This window comes from Marmota monax, unplaced genomic scaffold, assembly GCF_021218885.2.
Source record: "Marmota monax isolate L192 unplaced genomic scaffold, Marmota_monax_Labrador192_F-V1.1 WCK01_AAM20220418_F8-fsc00202, whole genome shotgun sequence".
In the NCBI taxonomy this organism is placed as follows: domain Eukaryota; kingdom Metazoa; phylum Chordata; class Mammalia; order Rodentia; family Sciuridae; genus Marmota; species Marmota monax.
Window position 1 is genome coordinate 2,805,635 of NW_026695005.1, and position 24,920 is coordinate 2,830,554.

The window sequence follows — 24,920 nt, forward strand, 5'->3', positions numbered from 1 at the left end:
TCGGCATCATCTGTGACAGTCAGACAGTGGAAGAAAAATGCCAGTGAAGTGAGTTGCCCTTTAAAGCTATTTCTATCTCAGAAGATGTAAAAATGAAACACTGAGTCTCCATTGGTCTAGATGTTGCCTTTTCTTCATTTATGATAAATATGCTAATTGTTGTCTTACCTCCTGATTTATTCTTTTTTCTTTTCTCTATTGATTTCTTCTTCTTTTCTAAAATATGTCAACAATGTGAGGCTTAAAGAAAGGTTATAAAGTGGAAAAAGACCACTGAGTGTCTCTGTATGGTGTTTTTCAAGATTATGAGATGAGTTAGAGACATGACATGTATACAATCCTTGCAAAAATTATTCATTATCACAACACTTATGGAGAAACTTTTACATGGATATTAAATGCTGGGTAAGAAAGCAGCTGTCACTTCCTCGGGCACATGGACTCCTTGCTTGAATTTTCCATTCTCCAGCACACTGCTAATTGAGTGTGAACAGCTAAGTTGTTGGATTCCACATTTTTAATGCAATACAACTGGTTCTAGCTGGCACGATTAGCAAGATAACTGGTAGCTTTCACGCAGTTCCCATCTGGCCTGGCTCTTCTCTGGACATATAATATGGGTACTGCTGGCCTTGATGGCACTTGCTTAATGAAGAAAACAGAAAGGAAATCAGCCAAAACCCCATGAAATACTAAGCGCAATTTTGGCTCTGTAATACAAAGTGAATTTTCATGGCAAATCATACACACTCAAAAAGTTACTCTCATTATGCATCAGAATTTTAGAGGAAACAAACAACATGCAAGTACTCACAAATCCTCTGTTAAAATTATAACTATACTCCAAATAAAAAGTAAAATAAATGACATACTGTCCATTTACTTTAGGTAACATACATCAAGGAAAAAAACATCAACCAAGACACCACAGTTTTAAACCAGCCGCCTTCTATTTCTTCTCACTTTTATTCAATAGGTTTCTTTCCCGACATTTCTAAGTTGCATTATTTAAAACGCAAAATCATATTTCTCATTCATATCTAACCTAAGAAATGTTCGATTTTTATTTGTCAATGTACAAGCCTTAAGAATATCTTATGTAAACTTGCTATTGGGTAGTCAATTACCACAATTAAACTATTATTTAGAACAAACAGTTATATGAAGTGTAATAAAATTTCTATTGCAGGAAAATCACTTTCAAGATATTTATTACATGTTTCAAAACATAAATAAGGTAAAAGCATATATGTATTCACAGAGTCGTTTTAGAAAGAAGTGTGAAGATTTAGGGTGATAAGCCCACACGCCATTAAATTCTAGCTCCCCATTACTGTCTCTGGGATTTGTACCAGTTACCAGCACCTCTGAGCCTTTTTACTCACAAAACATGTGGGAATAAAACACACTGCTATTTTCAAGATTAAATGAGGTAAATTATGTGATGTGCTAGCACAAAAAAGTGTACATTGTAAACATTAATAGATCATTGTGCATTTTAAAAAGTGCTATTATAATCTATTTGTTCAAAAACACCAATAATTTGCTCTTTCACATAATTAAAAATATATAAGAAACCCAACATTTAAAAAAAATTAAATGGCAATAAATGAGGATTATTCCTTAAAAATGGTTACATGCCACCTAATTTCTAAAAAGTAAATGCTGCATTACCTACAACCCTTTCAGCATATCAAGTATATAAAGAATAAACTTTCTGGCTGAGAAGTAGGTTAGCAAATAATGAGGTGAGGGTACTAGGCATTGTCACACAGCTGCAGGGGTAACCCTTTATAGCAACATAGACATTTGTGGACCCCAATTAATGCTAGAATATCCTAGCAGCTCTAATTCTGTTGCCTGTAAGGTTCCATACGTGTATCTATAGAACATCTGTAATCTTTTAGCATATCTCTGCAACTCCAAACAGCAGTTTTCTTTTTGTCATAAACTGTTTATATCTCCAAGATTTTGTTTTCTTCTTTCTGTTTTCACTACTTTACCTTAATTAAGACAATAAGAAGAAGGGCTACCATTTATTTGAACACTTCCATTTTATAAAAGACTACTTTACATCCACAAAGGTCTTTGTGGACTATTCTTTTAACCAACACCTGGCTCTTCCTACAGGACCTGCCTTTCTCAAGACCTTCTTCATTAGATGTTGTCCCTTCTATCCACCTCACATAGGTCAGGGTTGAGAGTGAAGTTCATCATACCCTGTTCCCCCTCAGGAATGCTATTAGATCATTTCTTGTCTTCCTCTCTCAGAACATGCTAGGTCTTTGAAAGCTAATACAATTAACTATACCTTTAAATAATCTTTTTATCATTGTAATCTACCAGTACCTTGAAAACCATTGCCCCTCTTCCTTTGAAGGTTTAAAACCTGCCATTATTTGGGGTTTAGTCATTCATTGCTTGTTTTTTAATATGTTCAACAAGTATGTCTCGGACCAGGCACACTGTTCCCAATGCTAGTAATAACATTTAGTTCTATCATCAGAGAACTGACATACAGCAGGGGAAATAGATGTTCATCCTTGAATGAATTTGCTTAGATTCTATTTCTCAGTATTTCCCTGGATATCTGCTCCTCTTTCAAAGCAGGTGTGCTATGTGGACAGGCTCCCATCTACTCTCTGCATTAGCATATATTCCACAGGTACTGAGATGCTTTTAACTTGAATACCCTACTAACCACCAAATTTTAGTCTGCTTTTTAAATACTTTTTAAACATGTACATTTCAAGTGTTCGTTTGATTTTAGAATTCCTATAAAACCTAATATTTAGAGACATGAAATATAACATAGTTTATTCAAGTAACAGATTATCTAATGCACAAAAGCTCTTCAATGTAAAACTAAATCTCGGATTTAGTCTCATCCTCCATTTATGAAAGATGGGAACTGAACAATATAAACCTTTAAAAATTTCCATTACAATGAAAAACCACTATTTCAAAATGGTCTCCCAGATAATCTTGTGTCCTCAGAATTTAGCAATCCAAGAGAGAGAAAGAAAAGTCAGTGGTCCATAACTGAGGAAGAAAATTTGAGATAGGAAATGTAAGTAATAAAAGACAGAAAAATGAATTCCCAATCACATTATTCTGCATGTCCTTCCCTGTTTTCTGAAAATACAACTAATAATGCAATAACAGAAGGGAGCATGATCAGTCCTCACAAAAATTATAAAACTGCAGCAAATTTTAAGAAGTGATAGGCTGTGATTGTCACCTTGATGTGCAAATGCAGTTTTATAAGGATGACAAGATACAAGACTATTTCTATTTTGTCAGTCATTTTAATATAAACTTTAAATTAGATCATCCCTTTCCATAACTAAGTCATTTTCAAATCACAGCCATATAACACATTCGTTCGTTTGTTTGTTTTTCTGGCCACAGATGCTTTCTGTGGATGGGGTTTATTTTATCAGGACCTTTATTTATTAAGAGGAATGATGCATTTGCATTCCAAAAAGTTTATATATTAAACCTAATTTATTATTTCAACATCACATCCCCCAAAGTATACCTTCCTCAGACAACTTAAGTCTATAAATTTTTGACTGCTTTGGAAAAGACATTACTCTGTCCTGACAGATTCCTAGATTTAAATAAATCAATCTAGAATTTATTTAGCTTGTATCAGTCTAAGGAGAAGTAAAGGCTGACTCAGTGTGGGGCAAATATCCTGGAAATACTATGTTCAAATATTTTTTAAGATCATCAGATGTTAAAAAATCTTAAAAATTTTTCTGAACTTTTTCAAGGTGCATAATTATTAAGTGGATAGTTTTGTGTACTGTGAAAACTTGGAAAGTAGTTTTTAAGTTCTTCATTATAGTTATCAAAAGAAATTTTCAAGGAAAAAGCAGAGTAATGCCACCTAAATTTCTAATCATAGTTAAGAAGAAATTCACTATTACTCCACCAATATTGCTCTCGTATTTTTTCAGAAATGAGAATTTACAAATGAATAGATTAGTAAACAATTTCTTGTTGTCAATGTACATCCTACTTCATTGTTGCTATAACTATCCACTGTGAAAAAACATATGATTTTTGTTGACCTTTTGCTGTTTGATTAATGGCACAAAGCTCATTTTAAATAATGTAGTTCCACAAATATATATAACTCAAGTATTAATATAGGTTACAGAAGAAAAAGATCACAATGCTATTGTCAAGGGTAGATGTTGTTTCTACAGGTCACCAGCCACAGAAGCAATGGCGTGGTCTGAAAATATGGACACACTTTTAGCCAACCAAGGTAAGATCCAACTAATAATAGGTTTTAAAAAAAATACAATAGTCAAATGTTAATCATTAAACTCTGAAACTGGCAGGCATAAAATATGATCAACATTTGAAGTATATAAAACTCCTAAAAGTGACAAATTCAAAGGCCCAAGGTCAAAGTCCAAAAGGAATTTACTTGGGTCTAAAATAAGTTTATAGAAACTCTAAATGTTAAAACAAAAGGAAAAGTTCAAACAACAAATAAGAAGTTTCCCAATTCTTTACCTCATCAGCATTTGATGTATAGAACAAGTGCCTGTCTTTGGGACCAGTGGAAAAAAACATAACCAACTATCAAAAAGTTTTAAAACTTAAATGAATCCCTTTATTTTTAGCTAAAATAAAGTTTTTAAAAATACACATTTTAACTAAGTGATTCTTATTTTTAGTAAATACAAAAACATTTAAATGTGTATATTTTAATATGTATATGTGTGAATATTCATTTATATTTAACAAGAGGTTTAATAATATAATTTTGGCCAGTAATAAAATATCCTAGTTGTTGATGTGAAATAAGTATATACCAAATAGTCACAAAGGTATCTACAACTTCTGTTGTGTTATACATAATCAGCTTTTCAGCAGTTCTATCTCATCCGAGGGAGGGAAAACGACACTATAAACTCATATATAGAAAATATTATAACGATATATTGTTTGTACTAATCAAATGATATTTCCATTTTAAATTAACTTAAACAACCGAGGTATTTGAAAAGTTCAAAACACGATGAAACTGAATAATTTCTTCACAGCTATTTATTCATACATGTTAGATTAAATTACATGAATCTAGATACTCTGAATCTATCATTCTTAAATAATTTAATCCTAAAATAGTGTGAAATAATAACATAACTCCCAGAATCCAACTAAACACACATTAAAGATGTTATGGGTATTAAATTGCATTTTTAGAAGTTTTGAATGCTTCTTTTTCTCTTATGTTTATAATGAATGTGACAGATCAGGTTTGCTAAGAGCCTGGTCAAAGTGTTTCTGCTGGTTGTGACTTGCTCCGCAGGCTGCAGGCAAGAAGGATTCTACCCAAAGGTACCACAGACCAAGGCAAGGAGAGGCAGCCTTGAGATGAAGGCAAATGTTTCCATCTGCATATCCCCTAGGATTTTATAGTTCATGCATTAAAGAGTAGAAAGTTCAAATTTTCGTCATTTGATTTTGCCTTTATAATACCAGAGAAACAGCAAACTACACTTGCTTTTAATACTTGAAATGGCTGAGGACTCATCAAGTTTCCTAATTGTTTTTGTCAACCTGAAAATCACTGTGCATAGACTGGGCATATTCCTTCCTTACTGTATTTTTATCTCCCTATTGTTGACTTATTCCATTCAACACCCACCAATCCATCCATCCTGTAGGGTACCCTCAGGTAATGATTTTAATTGTATGTAGCACATTATTCCAAAATCATTTGACATCTTTTGAACATTCAAATTGTATGTATGGAAGGGAAAAGTAGGTCATTTAAGTATTGTGTCCAAGACAGAGATAAATAGCACGTTTCAGTTATTTAAGTTGCTTATTTTGTTCTGTTTTGTGCTAAGCCAAGCCTTGTAAGTAAGAAAGAATACATTGTTAGTTCAGAGTAGCCCTTCATTAAAACTGGAGAACAGGAGAAAATAATAATAGTTTCTTGATCTCTAACTTCCCATCTCTCATCTAAAGAGAAACCTTTAGATAATTCTCATAAGGAGAAAGTTTCATCTGCCCCAATGATGCACATATAAAATATTTCCAGGCATTAATTCACAAGATTCTTTCAGTATTATTAAAGTAGACTTTATTCTTTATATAAAATAACTTTCAGCATAGATCCTGTTTGGATCTCTCAAATGCATCATTGTTTAGATCACATTCAGAGAAAATTCTAATTGAGTGTTACTAAGATTTTTATAATCTAAATTTTTGTCAAAGAAGCTTCTTGGATATATTTTTAAGTGCAAGCAATGTGTAGTTAATTGAATTTTCATATAGTGCTCACTTATTAATGACATCCACACTCTCCAATATTTCTGCTGAGAATTTTAATTGGTATCTGGAACCTTTTGCAATGACTTTTTTATTCCAACATTATTTCAAATAATTTTTAAATGTTAAATCTATTTTTAACCCAGTGATTTTAGACACTTTAATATTGCTCTGGAAAAAAAATATTTTCTGTTCTCTCTTGCTAAACTTCCCTTTTGCTTCCTAATGGCAGCAACCTATAAAAAACTGGTGTAGTCCCTTTCTATTAACTTTTTTTATTATATAGTTATTTTCTCTGGTCAACTTTTTCTATCCCCAGATTCTCCATAAAATTTAACCTCTTCTCTACATTGGAACTTGAAGGATGAACTCTCAGCCTGCAGGCAGAGAAGAATTGCTTTGTGCACATGCAAAGGGGTCCTCCTGTCAGGTGAAGGAGAAAACCACCCACGTTTTGGAAGGCAAATTCCTTTGAGTGACAAAAGCTCTGATGTACATTTTTCTCTTCAGAGAGCTATAAATCCTCACTGAGAAATGGTGATAGTCCTCAGAAGAATGAAAACTATGATACTGAATAACATGACTTTAACACACTAGCTTACTGTGGTCAACAGAGGGGATCTGAATAAGATTGTTCTAACCTGTTAACTCATAGCACATTCTTAACTGTACTTGGCCCTAAAATATTTAAGAAGAGTTGCCTTCTCAATTGAGCTCTGGATATACCAAAAAGGAATATTTTGGGATACATTTTGATAAAAAAAGCAGAGAATAAGGGTCTAAAATGGTTTTTCCAAACTTAAATATCTATAGGAGCATGGAATAAGGATGTAAATTTGGCTGGAGATAAGGTGCTGGAAATTGGGAGAGACATATAAGGATAATAGATCACAAGCTGTGACTATGGTTATTAAATTTTTTTAAATGCATATACTAGCAAAGTTGAAGGAAATTAACCTGCAAAGAAATGGACCTATTTGCAGTTCTTAGTCTAAAGTTGCCAGAGAAATACATGCACAGGAGTATACCTAGAAGCAGGAGAAAAATACCATCGTAGGTACTGAGAGGGAGATTGGGAGGCATCATGAGTATTGTGCTTAAAGCAAGTTGGAGAACCCCACCATTTGCCTCAGAATTAAAAATTACCTATCAGCAAATAAACAGAAGAAGGAGCATTCACACAAAATACCTTACTAGTTACTTTCTTGGTTTAAAGATATTTGTCCAATCTATTCTTCCCACACTAATAAAGACCAACATTGCCTCCTTTGCTTTAAGCCCAAACCAACACAATATCTTACTATCAAATTGTGTTTCGTCATCAATTCACAGTGACACAGTCATTCTTACTCTAAAGTTACTATAAGAGTGTTGACTTGACTTAGGACAGTATGTCTAAAAAGCAAAGTCTATGGGGTCTCCTGTGAAGTAACCATTAAGACCTGCTCTTTAACATAACTGTTCTCTTCAGATGTAGAAAGAAAAAGTACATATTTTCTTTGTTAATGGTGTTAATTTAAGGAATATATATAAATATTTTATGTCTCTGATAACTGATTGAAAATAATTTTTCTAAAGTTAGGAATCAAAACATACAAATGTTATATTAAGTGGGATGATAAACACTTGCCACTGAATACTCAATAAATGCTCAATACAATGTATTTATATTGCACATATTATTGCTATATGTCATATTATTCAAAAGTTCTTATATATTTTATAGCTGGTTTGGATGCTTTTCGAACATTCCTAAAATCAGAGTTCAGTGAAGAAAATGTTGAGTTTTGGCTTGCCTGTGAAGACTTCAAGAAAACAGAAAGTGCTGAAAAAATTGTTTCCAAAGCCAGGATAATTTATTCTGAATTCATTGTAGCTGATGCCCCTAAAGAGGTGAGTGAAATACTTCAGGACAATGAAGTTTCATCCCCTAACAAATCTGCTGCCAATTAGAAGCAGATTAGTTTAATCCATCTAAAGGGTAATCAAATCATTGCTATGTATTCAAATAGAAAATGTCAGTAGATACCAAAGGAAGTTCCTTATGATGATCCTGTCTTTCAACGACTCAGCTAACATTTCTCAAAACCTACTTACTATGTATAGATGAGGCTTGACCAATATTTCTATCTCCATGGCACCATACACAGGGTTTCGAAAAAGAGTGTCAAATATCTCAAGTTAAACAGCTGAAGTCAATATGACAAATATCCCATTTTAAAAAGCTGTTGGACTTGCCGTGAAGTTTCTTTTTTCTTTTTGGGAACCATGGAGTTAAAAGGCCCATGTGGCATAACATTTTGAGTACTTTCTTCAAAAGTTAAAAATTGCCCACTAGCCAACAGTATAAAATTTTTAATTTTTAGTATCTTAGAAGTCCATTTTATGGCATGTAATACTATCTTACTATCGAATGGAGGGGTTGTTTACTTATATTTCTTTGATGGTGAAATTCTAAAGTGTAAGGCATTGTACCCAATGATCAGGACCCACTTGTCTACTTAAAAATCAGAAAAATGGAGAGGGCCTTAAACAGAAGCCTAGACAACTCAGAAAATAGGCCCCCAAAAGCATTTTATGTGTGAAACAACCTATTTATATTTGACTTAATTTCCAGCACCAATACTATGATCAAACATTTCCAGATACTCTTTTCATCTTAACTGAACAGGTTAAGCAATTTGTATTTTTAAATTTCTTTAGATCCTTTGCCAAAGATATCATGTAAGCAAAAAGATTTAAAGCATAAGCAGCAAGCAAACAGGAAGCTATGTTAAACTTCAAGCACTACACATAAACTCAGGAGATCTGTCATCTTTCCCTCAGAGATAAAATACTCAGATCCTTAGAGGTGAGAGCTGCCATATTTTCTGACCCTGGATGAGGATTCATGGTATGAGAAGGATGGCTGTACTTTTGGGGACAAAGGATAGATGAGATGAAATGCAAACACCTTCATAAAATCTAGGGCATAAAGTTATCATATCAGTAGTTCAAGTTTAAGGTGGACATTAATTACTGCAGACTGTATTGGTCTAGTTTGTCATTAACAAACATGAACCACTGAAACGCGGCCAGGAATTCATGGTGGAAAAGGAACTTGAACTCCTGCAGAGTTATTTCAACATTCATTTCCGAGTCACCATCTAAAAATCAATAAATAATTCTGGAAAATTGAAAATGTAGTATGTAAGTTTTGTCAAGTTGATTAATGTGCCATTCCCTAAAAGGCTTCGAAACCAGCCCTGAAATTATTGTATATTGTGATATCAGTTCGAAAGCCATTTTTTCTTCTTTATTAATCCATCTAAAATTAACAAATGCTGCTTTGGAAAAGCATCATCAAATATCATGTATAAAAAAAATCTTCTAATAAAAAATGTAGTATTTTAATTGCAGGCGAATTCAAAGTTATAATATATAAGAAATTATTTTTTTATTTTTCTAACCTTTCATTCCAAAGGAAATGCACACTGTAATAATTTAATTAAATAGCATAGTTATATAGTTATTATTTTAGGACATAAATTTTTTATAGGTTTTTATACTTCACCCATCTAATTAATTTTAAGTAAATAAAATATAATTAAATTATGGCTTCTTTTCAAGTAATAAATTGTCTCCTTGAAGAATCTCTAAACATAGACTGTCAGATATGACAAAATTTATTGGAAACAAATCATGTCTTTACATATACACACATATATACATTCTCTTTCCTATTATTTACTATTCATTGTTTCTAATTCAAATTATTAAAGAGCATTGATTGCTATGTTTTATACCAATTGCAATCTTCGAAATATTTTTCTACAGTTTATCAGTTTTATGTGAGATAAAACACAGCTGTTAATGTGCTTATTCATTAAACTGATGTTTTGTTTGTCTCCACAAAGAAGTCACAGAATAAAAGGAGAGATTGACAATAAGACAAGACAAAAATACAATGGAATATGTGATTAAAAAAATCATATTTAAAATTCATTATTAGCACTAGGAAAAGAGTGATTAATTTTACCTGGAGAGTTGAAGGACAGATTTATAGCATGGTTCCCACAGGTAAAAGAAAGGTCATGAAAAACAGATCATGTTTTATGAAGAGAGCAAATGAAGAAAGAATATTTCAGACTGAGAGTACACTGGTTAAGTACCGAGGTAAAAAGACACGCTAGCATGTTCTATAAATCATAAGTATTTTTATATTGCTAACCCAAGCAGAGAAGGGGGTTATGAGGTTAGGAAGGAAGCAAAAAGTGAAGATAAAGACATGATGGCAAATACTCTAAGTTCATCTAATAGGCTGACTTGACATGATTAGATGATAAATTTGATATGAAGATTGGAAGATACAAAGATTTTCATAAGTAGAATATTAAGATGAAATTCACGTAAAATAGTCCCCATTTTCTATATTCAATTATTGTATAGCTTGTTCTTAATAAAAAATCAAAATGATAACCAATTTCATCAGTAGAAAATCTTAAAATAAAAAACTGTGACAAAGTTATCCAAAAGTCTATTAAATTTCATTTACTTTCCTTTTTAACTTCTTATATCTTTACTGCCTTATCTATAAAATTGCTAGCATAACTTAATTTTCAATTGATTACAATTAGACAGTTTGCAATTGGACTATACTAAACTTACTAATAAATGTCCCCTATTTATAGACTGAGAATTTTTATGATTATCAGTTTTTTGCCCTACTAGGCAGAGACTAAACACAAAATAGAACTTTTAGATCTCTAAGAAAGGAACTAATAATTTCACTATATTTATGGCCTCTCCTTAATACTATGACCTTCTCTATGGTTTTTATATTAGGGAATTTTTATGATATGGCAGAAAATCTGAAGTTTAGCAATTCCTAGACCTGCGTTCAAATCCTGACGCCTCACTTGCACATAATCTCCTATAAAGCTATTTCACCTCTCTGAGCCTCGGTTTCCTCATCTAAAAAAAGTATACAAACCCATCCACATAGAAGATATGAGAATGAAAAACAAAATAATGTGTTCAGGGTTTATATCAACCAGAACAGTTTTTTTTTAAATGTAATCTCTTTTTTCTTTAAAGTCCCTATATGCACTATTGAAGTTTATAGACATGAAAGCAGCCATTAGTTAACTTCTATGATCATTTGAAGACAAGCACCTTTAAATGACTTCATAAAAGTAGAAATCTAAACATATCATAACAACATGTTAATAAAACAACTTCAGAAAAAAAAGGGGTGGGAGGAAGCAACTGTTACAGTTAATTGTACCTCGTTAGGTTCAGGAGCTGTAGGAAAAATCTACTGTGACCCAGGTATTTTGACTAATTGACTAGAAAATGAGAAAATTGTTAATTAAGCAATCTAGTTTTTTTAAAGTGTCCCTCCTCTGTACACAGTAAGATCCCGGGAGTTGCAAAGAAAACTAGAACTCTTAAACTTGCACTCATTCTTTCTTCAGCTTAGAGAACTAATTTCATAGGATTTGGAAATTTTCAAGAAAATAGTATTACTTAGTTTTCAGAAAATGTTTATCTTAGAAAATTTAAAATAATATCTTCATACTCACATAAGACATGGACATATTTTAAATTTTATAATGTATATCCTCGTTCCTTTACATTAAAAAGAAAATTGGTCATAAATGATGGAAAATGTCATTAAAAAGAAAACAATTTATGTTGATTGTCATTTAGTGTGATTAGAAAATAATATCAAATAACATCACTTTGTAGTGTTTCAAAATTATATAAATCCAGGGACTGGAGCATATCTCAGCGGTAGAGCAAGTACTTAGCAAGTACAGGGTCTGGGTTTAATCCCCAGCACCAAAATAATATATATCTATAAATCCAACTTCATATTATCACCAACTAGGAACAACTATGTTGGTAATCTCTCAAGTCAAAAAGTAGTATAAAATGTTTAATTCTAAGATGTATTAAATATGAGTACATAATAACTCATAACAAAGAAAAAATTGTGGTCATAAAGAAGATAGCTTAATGGATCTGTATAGGACACTTTTAATATCAGTGCCTGACTTCTTTAATTTTTAATGAGGTGCAATGTTATTTATGGCTTAATATTTCATTTACCATCAATAAAGGCTTATTCTATAATTATTATTCACTTCCTTCTAAGATAGAAAACTCTCCATGAAAGGGAAGCTCAGTCTGGGCAAAAAAACAGATAACAAACACGTAAGCATAACACAGTGGTTTTACTAGGCAGCTCTCAATAAGGAAATGTAAGAAGATAAGTAGAAACTATGATTTGCCACAGAAGAAACTTTGATCTAACTGGGTTAAAAAATAAAATTTTTAGATCTAGGAAAATGGCAAAGCCATAAATGATTAAGTGCAAAAAAGAATGAAATTGTCTTCTATCTGGGAAGGATATAATGATGGAACAGTAGTAAGACAGGTTATTGAGATCTTTTAAATAAGGTTATATTTGAAACTGAGACTTCAAGGAAGAAATAGGTATTTGAATTGTTGGTTGAGAGAAATCTATAAAAATCAGCACTTAGAAACATTTCCTGCTTTTACTGGTAATGCCAATTTGTATGCTTTATTTCATTTTCATATTTTTCCTTTGCATTCTTAAATGCCACTCACTTCCTTAATGTGTTCAAGTTCTTAGGATTCTCCGTCCTACAAGTTACTGCTAGCCCAGAGTTCATGCTCAACTATGGTAATCTTCTCTAGATATAACAAGTTTGCTTATTATTCAGTTTCTAAATTGTTTATTAATGATTATTTTGTCAATTATCTCCAAAATACTGTGCTGGCATAGCCGAGAAAAAAAGATGGTCAGGGTCACTGACCTTCTAGTTGGGAAGATTCCAGTTTTTAAAAAAATAAAACTTATGGTGGGCGTGGTGGCCCATGCCTGTAATCCCAGCAACTTGGGAGGCTGGGGCAGGAGGATTGCAAGTTCAAAACCAGCCTCAGCAACTTAGCAAGACTCTAAGCAACTTGACAAGACCCCGTCTCAAAATAAAAAGGACTGAGATGTGGTTCAGTGGTTAAGTGCTCCTAGAATCAATTCCTGGTACCAAATAAGTAAATATCACAATAAACTGTCAGGAGCATTGTGATAGAAAAATACAAAGCGAGGTTGCATTTGTGACAGAGAAACCTAAATCTAGGAGAACAAGGAATATGTCTCAGAAGAAGTGATTAATAAACCTTGACAAAAATTTAGCAAAGGACGAGCCAGTGCCTGAAAGACAAGCCCAGTTGTGAAAGAAGCTGAGTACTGGGTAACAAGAGCATAAATCAAGGAAGCTACACCTTCTGGATCCCAAATATTTTACATTCTTATTGATTCCATTTGAAAATAAAAGGATCTCTTTAAAAGGGAGAGAGAGATAAAAGAAAGAGGGGGAGAGAAGAGGGAAGAAAGGAAGGAGGAAGAGAAAGAAAAACAGTACTAAAAAACTGTAATACCTGCACAGTGCTTTTACGTGGACTATCTCATTTCATTATCACATTCAGTATCTTAGGACAATATCACAATCATCTACATGTTGCAGGTGAAAAATGAACTGAGCTTTAGAGATAAAGTGATGAGCCCTGTAGTCATTAAGATCCATGGGGAGGGAGGTATTCCATACAGCTTTTTAGTTTCGAATTCCTTTCCCTAGATCTACTACTTATTTCCTGGTGTTAATGACACAGTCTGGAAACCTTGAGGATTATGCTAGTGGCCGAAGCACAAAATTCTCAAGTCACATAAATTCTACCTTTCTCTAAAAAGCCTTCTTCCTCTTGTCACACTCTAATCTGTTCTAACTTCTTAGACCATGAAGCCAAGGTTTAGGCATTAGGAGGAAACAAGTGTCCAAAATACTTCTTCTAATAATCTATAGTATCATTTGTTCCTCAAAAAAAAATGATTTCTGCATTTCAAGTCAAAACCAAAAAGCTCAGGTGTTCTTCAAACTTTCCTATGTCTCTGGGCCACTCAGCCTTGGACCAGCAGGTTGGGGTTGGTGAAGGAAACCAGTCAATCTGATTTCACTTGAGCTGCTCTGGCAGAGCAGTAGCTGGCATACGGCTAATTTTAGCAATCTGTATACATTGTGATTTTATACATGCCATCTCCTTTATTGCCATAGAAATTAAAGAGGCATCTGGTTTCTGTTCATTCCCTTCTTTGCTCTGACTACTTGTCTAATTAATCAAGGTGCTTCGTAATTCTATCTCTTTCATTTTTCTTGCCCAATTTAAGTTATTAGCACTACCTTCCAGCTTGGGTCATCTATTTCTGTCACCTAACCCCATGATAACAAACAGATAAAGTTTTTGCGCAGAGATGAATTTACTCTAAATGTTGCAAAACTGCTATTTTTAATAGACACCTTTAAGAACATATTTCAGGACATTCATTTGCCTTTGATGATGTCAAAAATGAAGTAATACTAGAAGTGTTAGTGGTGATTAAACAGAATTAGGCAACCAAAAACATGATTATAGATGGCTTTAATTTGAATAGTAATTTTTCAGCTCTATTGTGAATGAGGTCTAAGATGCTGCCTGCTCCATCGTTGTGAGGAGTTTTACTTATGCATGCACACACCTCCTTTGCATAATGATCGTCTCCTGCTACACTATACATTCTAAATGAGGAAAGACTCTCTAATTTGAATGTGGGAGCACAATTGAGAACCTTTCATTCAAATTATGTAAAAAATATATAAAGCACAGTTTAGGGTCACAGGAGAGCCAACAGGTACACTTTAAAACGTATTCCTCCTGCGAAAATTATTTGTTGAAAGCCAGAAGAATTCTAAGAAGCTGGTGTAGAAGAAAGAAATTTGGCTTGCATAACTTTCAGTTAACAAAACCACATGAGTATTAAATTATTCTGTATCTTTATAATAAAAATGTTTTTAAACAACTACCACAAATATCATTCAGAAGGCAGTCATTTTAATGCAATGGATTGTTGTCAGCATCAGCGGTGTTGAGGCCTTTTCAAAATTGACAGGATTTAAAAGCCTCTAAATGGCTGTGATGACATCTCAGCTGTCATTTCATAAGAAGAACAATCCTGTGTCTTATTTTCTGAGATTGGCAGTGTGGTGGTCTCAGATTTCTAGGATAATTCATGCCCTTTTGAAAAAGAAACTAACACAATATTATGTTTTTCAAAGTCCTGGAAACTAAAAAGAGTATCGAAACAGAATACAAGCATCTTTTTATATCTATGTCTATTTACTTTTGTGTATATTTGTGTATATATGTGTGTGTACATATGTGTGTGTATATACATGCATACATTTATACATGTAAAACTTTATTTCATTAATTGACTTGACCTTCAGCCAATGCTCAGAACATAATAGTCTGAGATGTTCAGCAAAGTTTAAGGATTCCAATAGCTCCCAAGCAGCTCAGGAAAGCCTTAGATCAAGCAGTGGGGAAGTCTGCCTTTCTGAGAAAGTCAGAGGGTCACCTCCTGATAGTTTCCCACCTTCAGCACATTCCAGGCTCATAATCTCATATGTCTTACTGTTTGAGGTAGAAATTTATCCAAGTACCTTGTAGCTGAACTGAACCAAACATCACATTTGAGATTAGTGCAAAGTTAGAGACTCAGTTCACGGATATGCTCCCCAGAGTGACTGTAGCAGAGGGATAGATAGGTAGGTAGATGATTAATTGATTGATGGATAGATAGATGTCAGTATCCTAACTTTTAACTCCCCCCCCATTACTGAAATTTTAGAGAGTCAAGAAGACAGGGACCAATCCCATAAGTTACCAGAATTGACTTGGAAGGAACATTTAACTAAATTTGTCACTTCTCTTAATGGAAATATCTTTAATTGGCTTCTTAGACTGGATTTCCTCTCTTACTGACTCTCTTTACTATTTCTTTTGCTGTTCCTACTCATAAGCTAACGGGTACTATAATGAACAGAGATAGTCCTTATTCATTTTCAGTTTACACTCACTGTCCCAGTCATCTTCTTCAATCTTATAGCTTTAAAGGCCACCTCAAATTTGCCACAAATTGAAAGCTGACTTCTGACTTTCTGTTCAAAACATTTTTCTTTCCATGTCTTCTCCATCTTTATTAATGCAACTCTGTTCTGCATTATTCTGCCTAGGCCATTGGTCATCATCTGATTCTTCTCTTTCTCTCATACCCCCACATCCAATCTATCAGCCCTATATTCTTCAGAATATTTCTAAGATCCAGCCATCCTTACAGATTTTCTCCATTGCCCCAGCTCATAAGTATTAAATAGCAAGTCCCATCTACTCTACTTTCTGAGTATGTTTGCAACACATATCGTCCCCTTCATTCCTGCAAAGTGACTACCACCCAATGCATTAGTTTCCTAATGTTTCTTTCTTATATCCAAACCTGTCTGTCATTCCACAACTTGGGAACCAGTGAATTTTTTAAAAATATGTGTTGACACTATTTACTTATTTAAAATTCTCCTCAAAGCTCTCAAGATAAGGACAACATGTCTTAACAAGACCTATAAGGTCCTACAGTATCCAGAACCTCCATGCCTCTACTGAATCCTGTCTTTCTTCCCCTCAAAACTCACCAGACTTCTAGTTCACCATCTCATGAGCAAATCTTTTGTTAAATATTTCCTACAAAGATCAGTTTAAAATCTCACTTCCTTTGGAAAGTTATTCTTCCAGAAAGCTTTTTCCCCCGCTTTGGTTGCTTTTTCAAAATCTGTCTTCTTGATTGATGTTTCATCTTAATCATCTTTATATCTCAGATCCTAGCACCATTCTTAAGCACCTACTCAATTAACATACCAAATGAATAAACTCAAGAAGAGTAAAAATAAAATGACCAGTTTTCAGATATAGATAGATTTTTTCCCAAAAATATGGTGATAATCTTTTGAATCATCTTACAGTCACATGTGTGATATATTTAATATAAGGTAACCTGTGATGATAGCACATTAGGACTAATATTTAATTTTTAAAACTTAACTATTTTATGATTAAGATAATCTTTGGATATCCTTATGGTTGTTTTAGAATTAAGGTTATTGTTCAATATATTTTTCTATCAAAGAGCACTATGTTCCTAAACACAAAACAAACAAACTGAAAAACTAGAAGGAAAAGACTTGGGACCGAACATGGAGAATGAATATCTGTTCTGCTCACATTTTGAGGGATGTGGAGAATAAGAGTAAAAGAAGCAGAGAAACAATAGTAAACCAAAGACAGGATGAATCCATCCTGAGAACTATTAAATTGCCTTTGTAGTGACAAGTTTTCTTTCTGTGAAAATCATATTAAATACTTAACTTTAACAGAAGCTTTTGTATCCAAATCTGTTTAAGCAAGAAATCAAATTTCTTGAAATTTTGAAATCAAAATTACATATAATGACAAGAAAATTATAATGACTTTTCTTCTGTGATCAAGTAAGGCTTCTTAGAGAATATTCAACTCAAGATAAATCATTCGGAAGAGGAAAGTTTGCACAGTTGAGGTGAGAGGGAATTTAGATGATGAAAGAGTATGAACCACAGTTTAAGGTGAAAGATTTACTTTATAAACAGAGTAGAGCAGCTTTATGAGGACCAGTAAGAACAAGTAGGAATTGGTTTGGGAACATGCTAAAGGTAGGGTATGAACACTCTCAAAGCCAAAATAAAATATTTACATTGTATGTCACAGAAAATAATGGGTTTCAACTGAACAGTCATATGATAAAAGTGATATTTTGGTGAAATTAATGTAGAAAAACTGTCCACAGTGTTGAGAAAGGAAAGATGTTGTAAGAAGAGGTAGCAGAGAAATGATAAATTTAATAGTTTAAGAAAGAGGTTAGTTGTAAAGGCCTCAAATGAAGAAATAAATTGATACGAGGGCTGGGGTTATGGCTCAGTGGTAGAGCACTTGCCTAGCATGTGTGAGGTACTAGGTTTGATTCTCAGAATCGTACAAATAAATAAAGATATCATGTCCATCTACAACTAAAATATTTTTTAAAAGATTGATCTGAAAAATATCACTGAAATTTCAAGATGAAAGGCACAATTTTAAACACATACACACACATTTAATAAAAGAGGTGTCAGAGATGATTCCTATGTTTCTAGCTTGAACAACTTAGAGAAAAATAATGACATTTATCTAAACATGTGGGTGTGATATTTTGTCACTGGCATTAAGTGTAATTGCCAAGACATATTTTCATAAAACTACTGATTATCTCCTGGGAACAGTGTATCTGCTCATCATTTAGCTATCAATGGCTGACACCAGCAGTTGCTTGGTAGGAAAACAGGCATTATCAGAAAAACCAAAGGAGTAAATGAGAAGTTCAAGTTGAATATAATTCAATAATAATAATAGTATTATGTTGACATGAATAGTTCTCTTTAAAATTTAAAAATTATTTTAAACAAATATATAACCATTCATTCACCTGATTTATACAGCATATATTTGTTGAGTCCTTAGTGTGTGAGGCATGAAAGGAAAGATATTCAAAATGTAAATATCATCTAAGTAACACAAAAATCCTTTGAGAGGTCAGAAAGTACAAAAATCCACAAGTAAACTCCTCATGGTATATATTATTATAATTCAGCCTTAGGGAGGGTAAAAAACTAATGTGAAAAAGGATGACTTTCAGTTAGACTAGAAAGGTGTGAAAAATGTTCAAAAGTAGAAAACTACATGAATGTGTCTAGTTTGATAGGAATATATGGTACCCATAGAAGAAAATGACTATATACATTAGAATCACATTGTAGAAGTCATGAATGCCAAAATCACAGGTTTGGACTTTTTAAATAGGAAATGGGGGCAGGTAGTCAGTGCAAGTAGTTAGTCCTGATGACAATAAATAATGATAATAATAATAATAATAATAATAATAATAATAATAATAGCTATCACTGCATAGCTGGCACATGTTGGTCTTGCTTTTAGTGTAAATTCCCCTGATGAGCACCTAAATGTTAAGTTGCTATATTTGTCACTAGGGAAAATAAAAGTTAAATCACAGATTATTATATTAAAGAATCAAACAATGTATCTAAATGAAGAAATTTATTCATTTTCATATTTTTTCATGTCTCCATAACACAAGATAGGTTTATAAAAAAAGGCTGCAGTAAATGTTTAAAAATGACTACAAGTTCCTGGTAATAGCCACTATTCATTGATTCTCACTATGAAGGAAGCACTGTACTAAGTTCATTACATAAGTTATTACCCTCCTTCACTGAGCAGAACTTTTATGTCTTCCTATTGCATGCAGTAGAAAAATAAGGAAACCTTGCCACAGCACAGACACACTGCAAGTCCTGCCTTAGATCTCCTTCACCCCATAGGACTTCATAGGACTTCCCTTCACCCACATTACCCTCTAGCCATCAAGGCACAGTGGCTCTCGAAATTAAATTCTTTCTTGCATCAGGACTCTGCATTTGCAGAAATGATAGTCCTCAGATTCTTAGAGAACTGTCTTATTCTTAGCCTTCAACTTTAAATCTAAAATACTACTACTTGTTTTGTTACTACTGGTTTTCTTCCTGCAAATAAAGGCAGGGCATTTAATCTCAAATAGATACTCATAAATATTTGTGGTACCAATAAATGGATTGGTCATCACATCTTAGTGATTCATGAAATATTAATATTAAGGATGAGAAAGCAGAGGCTCAAAAATATAAAGTTCACTCTCCTTAGGTCATCAAGATCATAAGTGTTAGAGGACAGTTTGATAATGATCTCAAAGCCTCCCACTTCCTTGAATCATCTTCATGAATAAAGAAGGGGGTAATTCATTCTAGGTTTTGAGGCCTCTCAGGGAGTTTCAACACTTTATCTGGTGCATTAATGAAGGACCTAAGAAGGTGATTAAAGGAATAAAAGTGCAGGTGTGTTCTTGGATCCATGAGTACCTCAAATCCTTAAAGAAAGAAAACATCTGTAAGCAGACAGTGAACTCCAGATGACTCTTTTCTAATTAATTTTTCTTTCTCCTTTTCTTATTTATAGACTGATTAAGTATTTCTATAGTACTTATATGATTTAATCCTTTAAAATACTTTAGATAGGTTCTTTTACCATGTTCTTTTAAACCATGGAAATTGAAGATGAAATTATAGAAATTTCTTCAATCACAAACAGCAAGTTTGTAGCTACAGAGGGAATTGATTGTAGTTCCTTTAACCACATTTCAATGCAGCATATAAAACAGTCTTTTATAGCATTTTTTATTTTACCAGACCCCCAAATTTTAGCATTTTTATAATCTCCCCATTTTGCCCAAGAGATGTATTGTTCTATTCAAAAATATTTATTGATTTCTTATTATGTAGTAGGTACTCTGCTAAGTGCTAGGAAATGGAATGATAAATAAGACACAGAACCTGCCTTTGGGGAGATTTTATTTTGACATTCAAATCTCAAATCTCCTCTGTTCTTGTGAATAGTTTTGGCTTATATTAGTTATCTTAGATAAAGATTTTCTGCTTTTGAGAACATATCCTGGAATGTATGTAGAGTTAGGAAAGTATCTTCACAAGGTTTGGGGCATTTTACATATTTGCAGGTCAGTAGTGTGTTGCAATGGTCTATTGAGTCTATTAATCTCAGATAACCTTGATGAAGATATATAGATATAGATACATATTTAAAATATTTTATATAAAAAGATATCAATTTTATATATACATGTATATTCATTTTGTGGATAGTATGAGAGTCAATGAAAAGGGGGCTATTATTTGGTCCATTTTTTCAAACACAAAGAAAGAAAAATTGGAAGGAAAAGAGATGTTTTGGGGAACAGTAAGGGGAGCCATAGGGACTGGGAATGTAGGACTCAACCTACTAAATTCTAGTTATAGTTCTGCCTACAGATAGTACATTTTAGGGATTTAGGTCAAAGTACTAGAAAAAGAAAAGGTAACTAGGAAAAGAAATCTAAATAATAACTACCTTGTTTGCTTTTTCATTTTGCCTTTTTAAAGAAGAGAATCTCAAAATAAGGCTTTACCTTTGTTTCCTGTCAATGCCACCCCCTCTGAAGCTAGGAAAATAATTAAACCAAGCATGTGTTCTGCATTCCAGAAAATGAACGCATGACCTTTCTGCTGTTTTGCATCAGATTAGTTTTGTGCTTGGAAAAAAATTCAAATAATATGTGTATCTACCATCTGTCCAAACCATGTATTCTTTGATTAAACTAATCTAATGATATGCAACCTTATTTTCCACAGATTAACATTGACTTCAGTACCAGGGACCTCATCTCAAAGAATATTGCTGAACCAACAACCAAATGCTTTGATGAGGCTCAGAAATTAATCTACAGTCTCATGGCCAAGGATTCTTTTCCTCGCTTTCTAAAGTCAGAGATTTATAAGAAACTGGTAAATAGCCAACAGGTTGGAAATCATAAAAAGTGGCTCCCTTTCTTGTGAAGAAGGTAAAATGATAACCTAGTCACTATATTTCAAGGCTAAATGTTTCAAATGTATGATCACAATACTAATTATTTTAGGCTTTAGAATACATTTTTATTCCAACAGAATATTTTTATGCACCAAACCTAAATTTCTAAGTCATTTGTTTAGAACTTAGTCATTTTATCAGGTACTTAAAAATCTCCTACTAGAGAGTGCAGAGAGAGTTTATAATGATAAATATATTTTAAAATCATAATACTTTTATGGCATTATAATTTCAAGAAACTATATATCTGCCTGTTGCAGAGTAAGAGTCTGTTAAGCACCATATCCATGGTTTTAAATGCCATTTGCATTATTCAAAAAACTCACTTCTATAAAAAGTGAAATTTTGGACCAATACACAACCTTCCATTTAGTGAATTTGTTTTCTTTCAACTATTCTTACCTATTTCTTATAATGTAATGGTCATCTAAACATCTATGGCTCTCAAAGTACTTAAAAAGAATTATAAGAATGTATGCGGAATTACAGGTATGTCCAATAGCACTAGGAGCCAAAGCTTTTCAAAATACATTCCTTGGATCAATTTAATGGCATTATATAGGCTTTTGTATGCAAAGAGGTTTGAGAGTGAATATTCACTTTTTCTTTTTAATAGGAATATAAAAGAAAAAAGTACAATAAAGAACATGGACAAATCCTTGTATGGTGAACAATGTAGCCCATTCTTAAATTTTAAAAAATGACGTTTTTAATTTACAAATCAAAAAATTTTAAAACTGCAACATTATTTATTCAATTGTGAAGCTAAGTACCTATTCACTCATTCGGCACTGGGACTTGTTCACAAAAGTAAAATTTTTAAATTTTTATTTTAAGGTTTTCCTAAAATTGTTCATTTATATAAATGTCCCATATGAGTATGGATAACTTCCTGTTGATATGAGAAGCTATAAAAAAATCAACAGATCTTGCATGTTTCCATTTTATTTGCACAAATTTATTTATCTTTATTGCTATTTCTATTTTGAGATTGAACATTTAAAAGCTGAGGAAAAAATAGAATGTCTTATTTCATGTTTCCGCAAACTATTCATTTGATAGACAAAATTTTGCCTCCCCTTCATCATGGAAAATAAACATTTAAACACATGCAAATAGAACATTCCCCGTACATTTGCAAGTTCTTTAAAGTACAGCATAACTCAAACTGGTTGTGAAATATTTAGTGTGCATTTTTGTGCACTTAGGGGAAAATAGCGATGCATTTCTCAGCATTTATTCTGGAGGTTCCAACCAAAATTTAGTCTCTGTTTAAAATGGGTAAGTTTTAATTATTCCAAAAAATGAAATAGAGTTTTGAAAATAGACAGGAGCCTAGAAATTAAAGTCACATTTCCACTTTTGGACAGGAAAAAAAAACACACTGAACACTCAGTTATTTCTTCAGATCATGCATGGTAAGTGGCAGAGATGGGAAAAGCTGTGACTTCCCCACCTTGCCACTGAAGCTCCTTGTAGTTACAGAAGCTGTGTGGTCCCCTTTCCTATTCAGAACTCTGCTGAAATCTGGGATCCATTTTCCTACTCATCCTCAAATACTGGGTAATGATCCTTTCATTTATTATTAGAAGTGTCTCTATATAAATGGCTGATAACTTCTGTCTTATTATCATAGAGTGAGATTTCTTGGTTAATGATTGACACTCACGTTTTCCCTAATGATGCTGAAGGAAGTCACAAATATCACCTTCACCACTAGAAGCAGTAGGTGTTTGATAGTACCTAAAATAGAGCAGTTGTCAAATGGTTTGTGGAAAATTGAATGTTAAATGACCTCTAATAGAAATCCAACCAAAGCCCTTCAATATCAATACCTTTCTCTTATCTCCTCAACTCACTCCTCATCCTGAGCAATGATTCTAGATCTCCCAATTTAATAAATTAGAAAAGAAAGCAATTAAAGGTTTTTGGTAGTGAAGATTTTTCAGAAAAATATCAGCTGTAGCTCTTCCACATGTGATTCTGTTCATGTCTCCCTCTACATGCTTTTATTCCATCAGTTACTATCAATCAGTGACTTTATGAATGAAATTTAACATTCAAGATTAACTTTCAAAAGATGAATAATAATATTAACATTCCTGAAAATGTATTTTAATATTCAATGATTCTGTAATCTCATTTTCTAAAATGCTTCCATTGACTTTAAGAAAGGAACCACTTACATTAAAAAGCTAAACTAAGCAGTAGAACATCAATAAAATTGCAATGTATTTAAGTAGAAATAACCTTCAAATTATTGTTTTTTTCCTCCAGCTGTGTTTTTTTTTTATTTTCTGACAGTTCTCACAGAATGTTTTAATGCAACTTACATTCTCTTACCACTAGCTCAGATCTAAAGTTAGAAGGAATATTTCTAAAAGAATCTTATCTTCTTTAATAATTCATGTGGAGCTACAATCCATAAATTTCTCTGAAATCCTTTTGAATGAGTATATCAAATATTAATCATTTCATCAATAATGACTTTTATGTTTATACAAATATAGCTTTTTATATTTGTCTTAAATGATCTATTTCAGTCTCAAAACAAAAATCAAGAGTTTTTTGGTTTTTTTTTTCTTTTTTCCAATATTCATTATAAAAATCTAAAACCTTTAGGGCATTACAGATGTGACCTAGTCTCCAACTTACTTTATCTTCCCAATCTTGCTTCTGTTTTTATTTTTATCCTATATGTACAGTTCATTCCACTACCTTCCATTGTTTTAGTTACTATTCTCTACAATATTACTGAATCTCTATGGTGTAGCAACTTTATGTATTCATAGTATTCTTGATGAGGATACATGTTTATTTAATAAATAATTAAACATTTGTTTAATAAATGTGTTTTTTTTTCCTTTTTAGCATCCTTTTAATAAAGCCTTGTAGCATTTTGGCCTTTAAAGCACAGTAACATTCTGGGCCATAAATTTTAGTAGAACTAGTCTATGTTTCTTTTCTGGAATTTAAAGAACATTTCAAGTGCATTATCCAGGACTTGAAATTTAGATTTAATATTCTTTCCTTTTGTCTATATGAAAACTTATTAGCCAGTATTCCCAATCATATAGTGATAACATAAACATAAATCAATTTGAATCATTATTGGAAAACTGAAGAGATTCATTCTTAAAGTG

At 32.6% G+C, this 24,920-nt stretch overlaps 1 protein-coding gene across 1 annotated transcript; it reads left to right on the forward strand.

Annotated features, from left to right (window-relative positions):
* The first annotated feature begins 37 nt into the window (after positions 1–37).
* Rgs21 (regulator of G protein signaling 21) lies at positions 38–21,746 on the forward strand. Its single transcript, XM_046427560.1, has 4 exons — positions 38–48; positions 4,203–4,279; positions 8,030–8,196; positions 21,543–21,746. Exons 1-4 carry the CDS (start codon positions 38–40, stop codon positions 21,744–21,746), a joined length of 459 nt encoding a protein of 152 aa, XP_046283516.1.
* Positions 21,747–24,920: the final 3,174 nt, after the last annotated feature.

What these genes read in the sequence shown, in the direction of transcription:
- Rgs21 (XM_046427560.1), top strand. An exon ending in CACACTTTTAGCCAACCAAG is followed by an intron (nt 4,280 to 8,029) that starts GTAAGATCCAAC and finishes TATATTTTATAG; the next exon opens with CTGGTTTGGATGCTTTTCGA. An exon ending in TAGCTGATGCCCCTAAAGAG is followed by an intron (nt 8,197 to 21,542) that starts GTGAGTGAAATA and finishes TATTTTCCACAG; the next exon opens with ATTAACATTGACTTCAGTAC.